Below are 17,002 nucleotides of genomic sequence, written 5' to 3'. Positions count from 1 at the left end.
GAATGAGACTTTTAAAGGTCATTTAAGGAAACAAGTTTTCTCACCCATTTGGTAGTAAGAGAGTAAATCTTCATTTTTACGGTATCATATTCTCCATCAGAGTTTTACAGCATTATTTGGTCAAAATCATAGTAGTTAAATTGAAATACTGTCATTTATTCCACAGACCTAGGTCTAAAATCACATTACTGGGGCGCCTGGGTGGCTCAGTGGGTTAAGCCTCTGCCTTCAGCTCAGGCTGTGATCTCAGGTCCTGGGATCAGGCCGGAATCAGACTCTGTGCTCAGCAGGGAGCCTGTTTCTTCCTCTCTCTCCGCCTGCCTCTCTGCCTACTTGTGATCTCTCTGTCAAATAAATAAATAAAATTTAAAAAACCACAAAACACAAAATACATTACTTCCATTTTCTAGGGGAATGAATTTCAGTAGCAATTTTAAAAGTTTCATTACCTATCTTCTATTAAGTATACATGTGATATTTTATAAATAATGAAGTTTGCTTTATTTCATTGGAGCATATTTAAATATATAACACAATTAGATAACATTTGGAGAAAGAAAACAGAACAATATTTAAGAAATTTTGGATAAGTTGTAGTTTCCTTGAATTCCTCTGTTGTCTTCCTCAGAGACTGCAGAAGTATACATATATTCCTGGAGACTATATATATATATATATATATATTATTTTTTTTTAAGATTTTATTTATTTATTTGACAGACAGAGATCACAAGTAGGCAGAGAGGCAGGCAGAGAGAGAGGAGGAAGCAGGCTCCCTGCTGAGCAGAGAGCCCGTTGCGGGGCTCGATCCCAGAACCCTGGAATCATGACCTGAGCCGAAGGCAGAGTCTTTAACCCACTGAGCCACCCAGGCGCCCCTGGAGACTATTTTTAAACCAAAACAGTAAAAAAAATTACTGAAATGTCATTTTTTTCTCTAGAAAATATTCTCATTTGTTAAGATGTAGTTGCTGATCTAAATAACATGAAATTAGCAAATCAAAGTCAACTAAATCATGTATTCTGATAGAATTCTTAAGCTTTTTAAATCTCAATTCTCTCTTTTTTTTTAGATTTTTATTTATTTGACAGAGAGATCACAAGCAGGCAGAGAGGCAGACAGAGAGAGAGGGAGAAGCAGGCTCCCCGCTGAGCAGAGAGCCCGATGTGGGGCTCGATCCCAGGACCCTGAGATCATGACCTGAGCCGAAGGCAGTGGCTTAACCCACTGAGCCACCAGGTGCCCCTTAAATCTCAATTTTTATTTTATTTAATTAACATTTATTTTTAAAGATTTTATTTATTTATTTGACAGAGAGAGGGCACAAGTAGGCAGAGCCGCAGGCAGATCCGACCCTAGGATCATGACCTGAGCTGAAGGCAGAGACTCAACTGACTGAGCTACCCAGGCACCCCAAATCTCGATTCTTATGATCTAAAATATATTTTCTTACTAGAAAATTTATCCTTTTCCTGTAAGATTTCTTTATTTTTTTATTTTTTAAAGAATTTATTTATTTGACAGAGAGAGATCACAAGTAGGCAGAAAGGCAGGCAGAGAGAGAAGGAAGCAGGCTCCATGCCAAGCAGAGAGCCCAATGGGGGACTCGATCCCAGGACCCTGACTGAGATCATGACCTGAGCCAAAGGCAGAGGCTTAACCCACTGAGCCACCCAGGCGCCCTCGTGTAAGATTTCTATTAGATTAAGTATCTTATCTGGCTTTGAGTCTAGAATGGGTTTAATAAAAGTTGGTGCTATCTGACTTTTTTCTCCTGCTGAATAATTTACTGCTCTGAAAATGAGTAAATCTTAGATAAGAGCCTTAGGTAGGAAGCTTTCAAAGTTATTTTCACCTCCTAATTCCTTTGATGTTTATATATATTTTTTTCTCCTTCCTGTGCTCTTGGTTATTTAAGTTAGGATAGTAGACTCAGAACTTCTTTTGTAATATAAAAAACAATGCCGAGGGGCGCCTGGGTGGCTCAGTGAGTTAAGCATCTGCCTTTGGCTCAAGTCATGATCTCAGGGTCTTGGGATCGAGTCCCCTATTGGGCTTTTTGCTTGGTGGGGAGCCTGCTTCCTCCTCTCTCTCTCTCTGCCTCCCTTTCTGCCTACTTGTGATCTCTCTCTGTCAAATAAATAAATAAAAATCTTAAAAAAAAAAAAAAAACAATGCTGAGTACTTAGTTTTAAATATTGGTAGTGATGGAAATGGATTCATTTAACGTTTAAGTAAAGAAAACAATGAGGAATTGTAGGTGCACACGATGTCCTTTGAAGATTGTTATGGGGAGTGTAGGAGCAAAGTGTTTGATAATCAGGCTTCATAATGCATGGATGATGGGGAAAGACAGCTCATTCTTAAATAGTTTAATATGGTATCACTGAAGGAATACAGCCTTTGCTACCTTGGGTGCAACCACATGCAAGCCATTTTATATTAACCTGTGTAATAATTATATATCAGAATATTCATATTGGTATTGTGGCTTCATTAGGTCCAAATAGTGATACTTGTAGTAATCTAGGCCTGAGGAGATAAAGGCCTGAGTTAGGAAGATTATAGTAGGAATGAACTCAAAAGTATAGATGGTAAGTATTAAGACTTAAATTATGTGAGTTAGAGGCATTGGACAGCGGTTCTCAATCTTGAGCATGCATCAGAATCACTTACAGAGTTTGTAAAACAAATTGCTGGGTTTTACCTGCAGACTTTCTGATGAGTAGGTCTGGAGTGGAGCCTGAGAATTTGCTTTTATTAGAAGTTCCTAGGTGAGGGCGCCTGGGTGGCTCAGTGGGTTATGCTCAGGTCATGATCTCGGGGTCCTGGGATCGAGTCCTGCGTCGGGCTCTCTGCTCAGCCGGGAGCCTGCTTCCCTTCCTCTCTCTCTGCCTGCCTCTCTGCTTACTTGTGATCTCTCTCTGTCAAATAAATACATAAAATCTTAAAAAAAAAAAAAAAAGTTCCTAGGTGATGTTGATGATGCTCGTCTAGGCACCACATTTTGAGAATCGCTTCGGTAAAAGTGTATGGATGATCTCCCATCCCCCAATCCTCTGTCTGTCATAGAGTCAGTGCCAGAATGTGAGAAAAGTGAAGTGGTCTAAGGAAGTATTCTTGTGTTTCATTTTTTAGGCCGAGTGATGGTAATAACAATAATTCAACATGTAATATTGAAGTCATAAACTCATTGGATATTGAAGAAAGCATTTGGTCCCCTAGGTTTGGATTAAAAGGCAAAATAGATGTCACAGTTGGTGTGAAAATACATCGAGGATATAAAACGAAATATAAGATAATGCCACTGGAACTTAAAACTGGCAAAGAATTAAATTCTGTTGAACACCGTAGTCAGGTAGGTATAAGTCTTAGTAAGAAAATTGTCTGAATATTTAGTACACTGAAAAATGTAGGTCTGCTTTATATATTTTGGTTCAATTTGGGTAATTTTTAGTTAAGTTTCATATAGTACTTTTCAATTTGGGATGTATCCAGAGTACTCAAATTGTTTGTAAATGTATACAAGGCTAGCCGAAAGTTTTCTCTAGTGAAGAAATACAGCAGCTGAATTTATAAGACAGTGTTGCCAAGTTTATGTTGCCAAACTACTAGTCTAAACAGATATTCCTAAAGAATTCTTTGGTGATAAAATTTGCTGAAACCAAGTATATTTGGAAATTTAATGATGCATGGTAGCCTATTAAAGTTTCTGAGAAATCAAAGTAATACGGATTTGGTTTAGGTATGTTTAAACCTGTTGTTTTCTAAACTTAGTTTAACATGGGACTATTGTTTTCATGTAACATCTAACATAGGATACTCTTAGAAAACATCAGTCTAGGGTGCCTGGGTGGTTCAGTCCTTAAGCACCTGCCTTTGGTTCAGGTCATGATCCCAGGGTCCTGGGATTGAGCCCCGCATCAGGCTCCCTGCTCAGAGGGTAGCCTGCTTCTCCCTCTCTCACTCTCCCTGCTTATGTTCCCTCTCTCGCTGGGTCTCTCTGTCAAATAAATAAATAAAATCTTAAAACACACACACACACACAAATCAGACTAAATCCATTCTTTTATTTTTGTCTTTTAATCTGATTTTAATGATTATTATCTAAAATGAAATATAGGGTCGCCTGGGTGGCTCAGTGGGTTTAAAGCCTCTGCCTTCTGCTCAGGTCATGATTGCAGGGTCCTGGGATCAAGCCCCGCATTGGGCTCTCTGCTCACCAGGGAGCCTGCTTCCTCCTCATTCTCTGCCTGCCTCTCTGCCTACTTGTGATCTTTGTCAAATAAATAAGTAAAATCTTTTTAAAAATAAATAAATTTAAAAAATGAAATATAGAACCATGTCTTATTACCATTATGTTAAATTCAAGTTCTTATTAATCTTTTCTTCTCTTTGGTAAACATAACGATCTTTTGTTGTCCTTGAAAATTATCTGAAATTTATATTATTTATAGTGACATAAAGTAATTAACATAAATCTTTCTTTCCTCCTACCTAGGTATGTTAATTATAATGACTGGTCTTGGTGTTTTGGAATTTCATGATTTATGTATTATTTATTTGGGAGAGTGAGACAACATGAGCTGGGGCACTGGGGGAGGGGTGCATCAGGACACTGAGATCATGACCTGAGCTGAAGGCAGATGCTTAACAGCTGAGCCATCCATGCCTCCCAAGTTTCCAACTCTTGATCTCAGCTCAGGTCTTGATCTCATGGATGAGAGTTCTGGTTCCACACTGGGCTTCAGGCTGGGTATGGAACCTACTAAAAAATAAACAAACACATAAATCATTCAACATTTTAATCTTGTCCTGGAAAGCATACTAGCTTCTTGCAGGTTGTGTATGACTAAATGACTTGCTATTGTTGCTAAGGTGGTTTTATGAATTGTAAACCAACTGTTTCTAACTTGTCTTAGATGGTTTCTTTGGAGAGTACCACATAAATTTAAAGCAGCTAATAATGATTCATGCTGTGCAAAAAACAGTGAGCTTTGTAGAGTTAGTCTCATTTAGTTGTCCTAGTAACTATGATGTAAATAATATGCATTTTAGTGTTTAATTCACTTATTTTATTTACTTATTTATTTATTTTAAACAGGGAAATTTATTTATTTACTTATTTTAAACAGTTCATTTATTTTAAACAGGGAAAGTAGTGTCTAAAGACTGTTAACTTCAGAATGTAAAATATAATTTGGCTAATTTCCCTCTCTAATTTATTGGAAACCTTAATATTTACTGTCTAAGAAAAATTCCATGTTTTTTTTTTTTAAGATTTTATTTATTTATTTGACAAAGAGATGATAAGTAGCCAGGGAGGCAGAGAGTGAGAGAGGAGGAAGCAGGCTCCACGCTGAGCAGAGAGCTTGACGACGCAGGGCTCCATCCCAGGACCCTGGGATCATGACCTGAGCCACCCAGGTGCCCCAATTCTATGTATTTTTAAAAAAATATTTCATTTACTTATTTGAGAGAGAGAGAATGACAGAAAGAACACAAGCAGGGAAGGGGCAGAGAGAGAGGGATTAGCAGACTCCCCACTGAGGAGGGAGTCTGACGTGGGGCTCAATACTAGGACCCTGGGATTAAGACCTGGGCCAAAGGCAGGCCCTTAACTGACTGAGCCACCCAAGCATCCCTCTATGTATTTCTTTATTGTGTAAAACTGGAAGCACAGACAAGTGTTTGTGTTGTAGAAGTTCAATATTTGACATTGAATTATTGTGTTATCTTTATTAATTTGCCTAATGTTATTTTCAAAATGGAAATAGTTTAATGGACCTTTTGATTTTTTAATTTATTTTTAAAGATTTATTTATTCATTTTGGCGCCTGGCTGGCTCAGTGGGTTAAAGCCTCTGCCTTCGGCTCAGGTTATGATTTCAGGGTCCTGGGATCGAGCCCCGTATCGGGCTCTCTGCTTAGTGGGAAGCCTGCTTCCTCCTCTCTCTCTGCCTGCCTCTCTGCCTACTTGTGATCTGTCAAATAAATAAATAAAATCTTAAAAAAAAAAAAAAAGAATATGTGTGTACATGTGTGCATGCAATGGAGATTGCAGAGGGAGAGAGGTTTTTTTTTTTTTTAAGATTTTATTTATTTATTTGATGAAGAGAGACACAGCAAGAGAGGGAACACACGCAGGGTAAGTGGGAGAGGGAGAAGCAGGCTTCCCACTGAGCAGGGAGCCCGATGCCAGACTCGATCCCAGGACCCCAGAATTATGACCTGAGCTGAAGGCAGTCGCTTAACAACTGAGCCACCCAGCCACCTCAGGAGAGAATCTTTCAAGCAGACTATCTACTGAGCAAGGAGCTGTTTGTGAGGCTGGATCCCACGACCCACGAGATCATGACCTGAGTTGAAACCCGTAGTTTGTTGCTCAACTGACTGAGGCACCCAGGTGCCCTGACCTTTTGATTTTAAAGTTACAGTATGTGTTGATTGCTAAACACGCATGGACATATGAAAGGTAAACTTTTATTTGACAAAATGTACAATGTTTTCACAGCTTGTTCTGTACACACTGCTGAGCCAAGAGAGGAGAGCTGATCCAGAGGCCGGCCTGCTCCTTTACCTCAAGACTGGCCACATGTACCCTGTGCCTGCCAACCATCTTGATAAAAGAGGTTGAGTTGTTCTCTCTCCAGTTACTTCTCTGGCTGTTGTTTGTTTCTTTTTTTCCTTTAACCTTTGGTCATCTGTATATATACCTGAAAAATCATTCACTGTACTTGCTAGGCCTAATACAGGTTATAATATATAGTTGTGGTTTTATTTATTTATTTGCTTGCTTCCTTATTTATTTATTTTTAGTTGTAGTATTTTTTAAAAAGGAATTTTAACAATATACTCTATATTTGAAAACAACTTTAATCTTTTTTTAAAGGTTTTATTTTTATTATACAAATTTTTATTATACAAAATTTATTTAAACTTCCTGTGTTATTGAGACACTCTGGATAGTTGTATTTATCCTTACCATTTAGCTAAAAAATCAACTTCACAATATTTACTAGTTATGAGATATATATATGACTGTTTAAAAGAACTTATGAAATGACCCAAAGGGGCACATGCACCCCGATGTTTATAGCAGTAATTCCACAATAGCCAAACTACGAAGAAAAGAGCCTAGGTGTCCATCAACACATGAATGGATAAAGAAGATGTGATCTGTATATACAATGGAATACTCTGCAGCCATCAAAAAATTTGCATCAACCTGGATGGAACTAGAGGGTATTGTGCTAAGTGAAATAAGTCAATTAGAAAGATAATTATCATATGATCTCATTCATATGCACAATTTAAGAAACAAGGCAGAGGATCATAGGGGAAGAGAGGAAAACATGAAACAAGATGAAACCAGAGAGGGACACAAACCATAAGAGACTTTTAACCTTAGGAAACAAACAGGGTTGCTGGAGTGATGTGGGGGAGGGATAGGGTGACTGGGTTATGGACACTGGGGAGGATATGTGTTGTGGTTAGCGCAGTTAATTGTGTAAGACTGAGGAATCACATTTCTGTACCCCTGAAACAAATAATACATTATATGTTAATAATAAAAAAACGAACTTACGATGTGAACAAAATTTAAGCAAATATATACCAAAATTTTTTTTTAATATACACCAAAATGTTAACAGTTATTCTAGTGTAATGGGAAATAAGAACGTTCATTTTATGTTTTTAACTCTGAAAGTTTTACAAGAGAAAGATATATAAATAAACTTAATTCTTAAGCACACACCTACCTTTTTGTTCCATAGAATTATTAAGGCTAAGAAACCAGATGGCATTCTCTTTGTTTCACCGTATTAGTAAATCTGCTATTGAAAAGGAGAAGACAAAGCTTGCTCCTTTACCACAAATAATTGAGGACCAGCAAACTTGCAAATATTGTTCACAGATTGGCAACTGTGCTCTTTATAGCAGGTAAAAACATTTTCTTCCCAAAGTATTAATTCCAGTTAAGTATTTACTTAGCTCAACATGATTTAACTTTGTTGTCTGATCTGTAACTGATGATTTCATTTTAGTGATTTTTCTTCATGGGTAGTATTTCTAAAATGAAGGGAATAGAAAAAAACAAACCACAGTTCATATTTTGTAACCAGCCTATTTCCTTGGGGAATAATAGAATGCTTTTTAAACTTCTTTCAAAAGTGGTTATTTTAATCTTGCTGCAGATAGTTTCTGGGGAAATGAAATACTTTTAGGACTTAATGGAATCTGGTTAAGAAGGGGTAATCTTCTGTTAAGAAGGGGGATCTGGCAGGTTCATTTAGGGGAGCATGTGTTTTGATCTCAGGGTTTTAAGTTTGAACCCCATGTAGAGTGTAGAGATAACTTAAAAAAACTTAAATTTTTTTTTCTTTAATTTGTCAGAGAGAGGAGCACAAGCTGGGGGAGCAGCAGGCAGAAGGAATAGCAGACCTCCCTGCTGAGCAGGGAGCCTGATGCAGGACTGATCCCAGGACACTCGGATCATGACCTGGGCTGAAGACAGATGCTTAACTGACTGAGCCACCCAGGTCCCCCAGGAAATTTTGATGTTGTACGACTTTTTTTTAATGTTTTTAAAGATTTTATTTATTTGAGCAAGAGAGTGAGAGCATGAGAGGAGGGAGGGTTAGAGGAAGAAGCAGACTTCCCGCTAAATAGGGAGCCAAATATGGGGCTCAATTAGGGCCCCTGGGATCATGACCTCAGCTGAAGACAGGTGCTTAATGACTGAGCCACCCAGGTACTCCAGGAATTTTAAATATTATACAGGTTTTTTCCCCATTATTTTACTTATTTATTTGACACAGGGTGGGGAGAACATGAGCTGGGGTAGTGGCAGAGGGAGAAGGAGAAACAGACTCCTTGCTGAGCAGGGAGCCCAACACTGGTCTCGATCCAGGAACCCTGTGATCATGACCTGAACTAAAGACAGATACTTAACTGACTGAGCCGCCCAGGTGCCCCAAGACTTTTTTTTTAAGTGATCTCTACACCCAACATGGGATCCTAACTTACAATCCCAAGATCAAGAGTTGAATGCTCCACTGACTGAGCCAGCCAGGTGCCTATATGTCTATTTTTCTACCTATGGGAAGTTTATTAGCTGTCTTAAGACCAGTCATTTGTATTTATACCTCCATCAGCCAGTGAAAGTTTTGAAAGACATAAAAAAGTAGTTAGATGTAAATATAGAGTAGGAAACAAGTTCAAATCAAGACCAAAATTTACAATTCAGCCTAAAAATTCCCATAAAGGACTTTTCAAAGTATTATATCAAATAAATGATTTCTTAATGCAGAGGAAAATGAGCTTTGGGAAGTTTGGGCCTATAGCACAAGCACATTTTTTTTGAAAGTCTTATTCTCTATGTTTTGTATGCTATCTTATAATTGTTTTTATATAAAAATTCAGAAGTTAATATTAAGCACAATTGATACTCCATATAATTCTCCATTTTTTAAGACTTTTTTTAAAAAAAGATTTTATTTATGTATTTGACAGACAGAGATCACAAGTAGGCAGAGAGGCAGGCAGAGAGAGAGAGGGAAGCAGGCTCCACGCTGAGCAGAGAGCCCGATGCAAGACTCGATCCCAGGACCCTGGGATCATGACCTGAGACGAAGGTAAAGGCTTTAACCCACTGAGCCACCCAGGTGCCCCTCTCCATTTTTTAAAAAAAATATTTATCTGGGGGTACCTTCCTCCTCTCTCTCTCTGCCTGCCTCTCTGCTTACTTCTGTCAAATAAATAAAAATCTTTATAAAAAAATATTTATCTGTTGGACAGAGAGAGAGAGAGACAGTGAGAGAGGGAACACAAGCAGGGGGAGTGAGAGGGAGAAGCAGACCTCCCGCTGAGCAGGGAGCCCGATGTAGGTCTCAGTCCCAGGACCCTGGGATCCTGACCTGAGCTGAAGGCAGATGCCTAGTGACAGCCACCCAGGCACCCCAGTTCTCCATGTTTTTTGTGTTGACTTTCTAATGTTATAGAGCTGGATGTACACAAATTGTGATTTTGAGAAGTGCAGTTGTACAAAAAGCCGGGTACTGATACTATTATAGTAATGAAAATTAGAGTATACCAAACTTAAGTAGGTATTAGGTTGTAGTCCTTAAGGGCAAAGTAATACTATACTGGGTTTCTTAAGCATTTTGCTTTGTAAAAAGCCATTTGGCTTATAAAATGTTGAAAAGACTTTAAAGAAAATTAGGACCTGTGGTTATAGGTTACAGTGATCATCATATATGTTGCTTATTTTAGAAATAACCTCATTTTTATAGCCAGCCAGTAAAATGTTTTTTGTACATCTCTCTTTAGAGCAGTGGAACAACAGATGGATGACAGTTCAGTCCCAATTGGCATGCTGCCCAAAATAGAAGAAGAAACCCAACATCTAAAGCTTACACACTTAGAGTATTTCAGCCTTTGGTGTCTAATGTTAACCCTGGAGTCACAGTCAAAGGATAATAAAAAGAATCACCAACATATTTGGTTAATGCCTGCTTCAGAATTGTAAGTGGTCTATCTAATACAGTAAAACTTCAGTAATTTGGATTACCTAATGGGATGGTATTCGGAATTCATGAAAAATACAGGATACATGATATCATGTTAGGGCTGTGCAGTTTCATATATTCATGCCAACTGTAGATGGTTGTCCAGGAATTGTTTCGAAGTAGAGCACTATTCTTATTTTCAGTAGGTTAAATATGTCTTGAGAAATCATTTTTTTTTTTTTAAGATTTTATTTATTTATTTGATAGAGACACAGCGAGAGAGGCAACACAAGCAGAAGGGGTGGGAGAGGGAGAAGCAGTTCCCCACTGAGCAGGGAACCCGATGCAGGGCTCGATTCCAGGACCCGGAGATCATGACCTGAGCCGAAGGCAGGGGCTTAACCCACTGAGCCACCCAGGTGCCCAGATTCAAATTTTCTAAAGGTGGTCCATCTTTTATTTTGTGAGATCTATTTTTTATTATAAAATTTTTTAAAAATTTTTTTATTTTTTAGTTTCAGGGGTAGAGTTTAGTGAGTCATTGTCTACAACACCCAGTTACAGTGCCTTCCTTAATGCTCATCACCCAGTTATCCCATCACTCTACCCCTCCCCTCTAGCAGCCCTCAGTTTGTTTCCTATAGAAATCTTTTTTTACAAGTTGTTTATAAGGAAGTAATTCTGTATATCTTTGCATAGTATTTTTCTTTATGTAGTATTCCATTGTTTTTGATCTACCTATTTATAACTTTTAGAATGAATATTGATTTTAATGTGACTTTAGAAATAATTGGAACATTATTTTCTTAACAGTAAATTTTAACACCAGGAATCATTACAGTGGATTAAGTTGTTTTTGATAGACCATGTCAGCACAGTGAATATGTCAAGTGTACATATCAACAAGCTTCTGAAGCTGTAATTTAACAGTTGTGCCTGAGAAATTGTAAATGCTTAAAACTTGCTTCTTGGAAGCTGTGGAATTATCAGTTTGCTTATTATTATTTTAATAACTGATTATAAATCCTCTTGTAAATACTAAAGAACATCAAGTTCAGGGAAAGTATTACCATTTATCTTCCTCATTGTTATGTGTATCAGCATAGGAAGTAGGGACATCATTCAGAGTTCAGAGTACTGAGACATATGTTGTTCAGCGATCCCAGCCTGTGGCTGCAAGAAGGGATGGGCTACCTAGCACTCGTCTAGAGGTCTTTTGATGAGAGATTATTTTTAAATTAATAGAATGTTAGCATTTCTAACACTTGAATGTAGATTGTGGAAAATGTAAAAATGAATGAGTCAGTATTATGGCTTCCAGGGGCCAGATGAACAAGTAAATTGTGGAAAAATGCTAATATAGTATTTATATATATGATGTAAATGGAAGCTTTCTCTCTTTCTTTCTGTTTCATAGGGAGGAGAGTGGTAACTGCATTGGAAACCTGATTAGAACAGAATGTGTGAAAACAGTTTGTGATGGACAATATTTACATAATTTTCGACGGAAAAATGGTGACATGCCTGTCACAAATCTAATGGCAGGTGATAGAATTATTTTAAGTGGAGAAGAGAGAACACTGTTTGCTTTATCTAGGGGATATGTGAAGGAGATTAATGTGACATCAGTAACCTGCTTATTAGACAGGTAATGAAATGTTCCTTTGGTGGGGTGGCAGCTTTATGGATATGTAAATTGCATCCTATTCACAGTTTATTCATTTAAACCATTATTCATGGTTTCTAGTATATTATAGTTGTGCAGCCATCACCAAAATCACTTTTTCTAGAATATTTTCATCACTCCAAAAAAGAATGCTTGTACCCTTTGGTATTCATTCCCCCTACTCTAGGCAATCACCAGTTTCTTTTCTGTCTCTGTAGGTATGCCTGTTCTGAACATTTCATAGAAATGGGATCATATATGAACTTCTGTGACTGGCTTTTCTTTACCTAGCATACTGTTTTGTTTTTTTTAATTTGAGAGAGAGAGAGTGACAGAAGGAGCAGGGGGAAGACCAGTATAATGTTTCTGAAGTTCATCTTTGTTTTGGCATTTATCATTACCTTATTTCTTTTCTTTTTTTTCTTCTTTTATTTATTCATTCATTCATTTTATTTTAAAAAAGATTTATTTATTTATTTGACAGCAGAGATCACAAGTAGGCAGAGAGGCAGGCAGAGACAGAGAGGAGGAAGCAGGCTCCCTGCTGAGCAGAGAGCCAGACGCAGGCTTGATCCCAGGACTCCGGGATCATGATCTGAGCAAAATGCAGAGGCTTTAACCCACTGAGCCACTCAGGTGCCCCTCTTTTCTTTTTTTTAAGGATTGTATTTATTTGACAGACAAATATCATAAGTAGGCAGAGAGGCAGGCAGAGAGAGAAGGGAAGCAGGCTCCCAGCTGAGGAGAAAGCCCAGTGTGGGGCTCGAGATCCCAGGATGCTGGGATCATGACCCCAGCTGAAGGCAGAGGCTTTAACCCACTGAGCCACCCAGGTGCCCCTCTTCTTTTTTTAAAAAAGAGATTTCAATTACTTATGTGATGAGAGACAGCGAGAGAGGGACCACAAGCTGGGGGAGTGGGAGAGGAAGAAGCAGACTCCCTGATGAGCAGGGAACCTGATTCGGGGCTTGATTCCATGACCCTGGGATCATGACTTGAGCTAAAGGCAGATGCTTAACGACTGAGCCACCCAGGTGCCCCGGTACCTTCTTTCTTTATGGCTGAGTAAGATTCCATTATGGGGATAGGCCACATTTTGCTCTTCCATTCATCAGCTGATGGACATTTGAATTGTTTCTACTTTTTGGGTGTTAAGGCTAGTGTTGCTGTAAATATTCATATAAAAAGTTTTACATGAATATATATGTATTTTTAGCGATTTATTTATTTTGGAGTGAGGGAGTATAAGTGAGGTGAGGGGGAGAGGGAGAGAGAGAAGCAGACTCCCCCTGAGCACAGAGCCCAATATGGGGCTCAGTCCTAGGACCCTAAGATTGTGGATTGAGCTGAAATCAAGAGTTGGACTCTTAACCATCTGAGACCCCACAAGTGTCCCTATGTAAATATATTTTTACTCTCCTTTCTAGATGCCTACTGGTGAAATTGAGTTTAGCATTTTGAGGAACTACCAGAGTGCTAAGGTTTGGTTGGTATATTCTGTTTCATGATGCTAATGTGGACGTGATCATACCTAGTTCTCATCACCACATGAGTGTCAGACAGGCTAGATCCTCAGTTAGCCATGAAGCTTACTTGTAGCACTCTGGGCACTCACCATTTCATTTTCTCCTCCTAGAAAGAACCATTTTGGGGTGCCTGGCTCGCTCAATCAAGCATACAACTCTTGATCTCTGGGTTATGGATTTGAGCCCCATGTTGACTGTACAGGTTACTTAAAAATAAAATCTTTTTCTAAAAAAACATTTTTTTCCTATTTGTAGTTGGAAAATAAAGTATATTTATAAATAAAGTATATTTATCTCTGTTAAAACAAAGTGAGTTTATTTAAAGAAAAATTAAAAGAAAAAGTTTATTTAAAGAAAAGTAAATCGAATAGTTGGTATGAACATTTGTGGTTGAGACTGCTACCCATGCTCACTAATGTCTACATTCCCCTCTTCCTGCCCTCCCAGCCTTCCTTGCGTGAAGTGCAGGCCAGGCCTCCCGTATCTTAATGGATGGAGATTAGGAATTGGGATGCAGTGACTTCTGGGTAACTGCCCTGGATGTGTCCGGGCTTGTCCTCTGCCAGTCAGTAATTCTAGTTTAGCTACAACTAGCCGCAGACTGGGTTTCATGATATGGGATATAAGGCACAGTACTTCTTTTGTCTCTTAGGATTTCTGGCAGTCACTTGCAGTTATTTATTTAGTGAGTATCCTGCTTTGCAAATTGTTGAGGAGTTTATAATCTTGGGGGTAAACAAATAAATGTATTTCTGGTCTAATATGACAAGTGTTTGAATTGAAGAGAACACGGATGAGAGGCATTGAACCTAATTTTAGAAGGCTCAGGGAAAGCTTTTGAAAGAGGTCATTCTGGATCTTCACCTGGTGAATTAATTGCCTGGTGTAGCAGTGTGAGAAGAGTGTGCCGGACAGAGGAACGTGGTGCATAACAACATGAAGCGTGACAGTATGTTCAGCAAAGTGCAGGAATGTAAAAGATGAAGAAGATAGTGTGACTGGGGAGGTGACTTCATAGAAGATCTTACATAACATGTTAAGTTGTGACTATTCAGATGTATTAAAGAGTTTTAAACAGAAAAGCGATAATAATCGGATTTGCATTTCTCTGTGGTTGCATTGTGAAGAACAGTTGATTAATAGAGATGAATCTGAAAGCATGGAAACCAGGAAACTTGTAGTGGCCCGGGCCCAGATGATTGAGGGCAAGGTAGCTTTGGCAGAGAGCATGGAGTGATTTTGAGAAGTATTTGGAAAGTAAAATTGGCTAACATTTGGATGCTGATTGGATATGGAGGTTGAGGAGAGGGTGAGGGGAAGGGAGAAGGACGGACAAGGCAGTGGTGTAGAGGCACGTGCTGTTGACTGGAATCAGAGCCACATAATAAGGATCAGGTTCAGCGGGAGTAAAGATTTGTTCAGTTTTGAATGTATTGAGTTTTCATAGCCTGGGTATTGACCAAGTGGAAAATTCTTGCTGCCTGCCAGATATCCAAACCTGAAGCTCAGGTGAGCAGCCAGGCAGAAGAAGAATGTGAGGTCAGGCCTCAAGATGTAGATTTGGCATTTAGAGCTACATGAGGGGATGGAACCAAGGGAAAATGACAAGAAAGAACAGTATAGAGGACCAGGGGTGGGACTCTAGGGAACTCCGGGGTTTTAGGAGTTGGAAGAGGAGTGGGAGAAGGCATCAGGAAAGAGACCTGTGCTCCAGGCTGGAGGAGAGAGGGGCCCTGTGCTCAGGATCCTTCTCGGTGTGGTGAGTCCAGGCTAGATTGCAAAGCTAGGCCTAGTGAATTGTCAGCAGGTGTTGTAGGTTCCTGATTAATTGATTTGACCTTAGTGTCTTGAACCCTACTTTTCTCCCCTTTCCGGCCAGTGCACCATTCTTTTTTCTTTTCCTTTTTTTTTTTTTTTTTTTAAGATTTTATTTATTTATTTGACAGAAAGAGATCACAAGTAGGCACAGAGGCAGGCAAAGAGGGAGAGAGGAAAGCAGGCTCCCTGCCGAGAAGAGAGCCTGATGTGGGGCTCGGTCCCAGGACCCTGGGATCATGACCTGAGCCCAAGGCAGAGGCTAAACCCACTGAGCCACCCAGGCGCCCCAGGTAGCCATTTTAATAGCTATTGTGGCTCATTTACTCTTTCAGCAAACAGTAATGTATTCTTTCCTCCCTCCTTCCTCCCTCCCTCCCTCCCTTCCTTCCTTTCTTCCTTCCTTTTTTAAGATTTTATTCGTCGGAGAGAGAGAGAGAGAGAAATTGAGAATACAAACAGGGGGGGGCTGGCAGGCAGAGGGAGAAGCGGAATTTCTGCTGAGCAAGGAACCCAATGCGGCACTTGATCTCAGGACCCTGGGATCATGACCTCTGCTGAAGGCAGCGGCTTAACTAACAGGCACTCGGGCATCCTACAGCAATGTATTTCTTATGCAGACCAACTGACTATGTTAAATGAAGAACATTCATGTCAATCTGTTTGCTGTTTTAGGAACTTGTCAATACTCCCAGAATCAACTTTGTTCAGATTGGACCAGGAAGAAAAAACTTGTGATATAGACACCCCCTTAGGAAATCTTTCTAAGTTGATGGAGAATACTTGTGTCAGGTTTGTAACAATGAGTGAATCTGAAATTTACCCTTCTTTCTTAAGGAATATTACTAAAAACACCTTTTTTTTCTTTTCAGCCAAAAACTTAGAGATTTGATCATTGACTTTCGTGAACCTCAGTTTACATCCTACCTCAGTTCTGTTCTTCCATATGATGCAAAGGATACAGTTGCCTGCATTCTAAAAGGTACGTGATAATCAGCATGTCTGTTTCCATTGATTGTTCTTGGTTGTATATATAATTCAGTGTCTATTATAGCCTAGCATTTTTGTAACTTAATAAACTTATAATTTTTAGACAGATTTTCTTGGGAAGTAGTTTACCTATATGCTTTAATATCTCCATGACATTTTCTTACTTTAAAAAGACATATTGAAAAACAGACTTGAAGAGAGGCTGCCTTTTTTTTTTTTTTTAATTTTTTATTTCTTTTCAGCATAACAGTATTCATTGTTTTTGCACCACACCCAGTGCTCCATGCAATCCGTGCCCTCTCTAATACCCACCACCTGGTTCCCCCAACCTCCCCCCCTCCCCGCTCCTTCAAAACCCTCAGACTGTTTTTCAGAGTCCATAGTCTCTCATGGTTCACCTCCCCTTCCGATTTCCCTCAACTCCTGTCTCATCTCCACCTCCCCATATCTTCTGTGTTATTTGTTATGCTCCACAAATAAGTGAAACCATATGA

General features: G+C 39.1%; 1 protein-coding gene across 4 annotated transcripts in view; it reads left to right on the top strand.

Moving 5' to 3' along the window:
- The window catches only part of DNA2 (DNA replication helicase/nuclease 2), a 55,418-nt gene that overhangs the window by 18,602 nt on the left and 19,814 nt on the right, over positions 1 to 17,002 (top strand). For all 4 annotated transcript variants that reach the window (XM_059397555.1, XM_059397553.1, XM_059397552.1 and 1 more), the window contains exons 6-12: positions 3,140 to 3,359; positions 6,515 to 6,632; positions 7,779 to 7,944; positions 10,333 to 10,527; positions 11,929 to 12,159; positions 16,194 to 16,310; positions 16,391 to 16,500. In XM_059397555.1, coding sequence (XP_059253538.1) covers positions 3,140 to 3,359; positions 6,515 to 6,632; positions 7,779 to 7,944; positions 10,333 to 10,527; positions 11,929 to 12,159; positions 16,194 to 16,310; positions 16,391 to 16,500 — 1,157 coding nt within the window. The remainder of the gene's footprint in view (positions 1 to 3,139; positions 3,360 to 6,514; positions 6,633 to 7,778; positions 7,945 to 10,332; positions 10,528 to 11,928; positions 12,160 to 16,193; positions 16,311 to 16,390; positions 16,501 to 17,002) is intronic.

The sequence above is a fragment of the Mustela nigripes genome, chromosome 4 (genome assembly GCF_022355385.1).
Source record: "Mustela nigripes isolate SB6536 chromosome 4, MUSNIG.SB6536, whole genome shotgun sequence".
In the NCBI taxonomy this organism is placed as follows: Eukaryota; Metazoa; Chordata; class Mammalia; order Carnivora; family Mustelidae; genus Mustela; species Mustela nigripes.
This window is presented reverse-complemented; position numbering and strand designations above follow the sequence as displayed.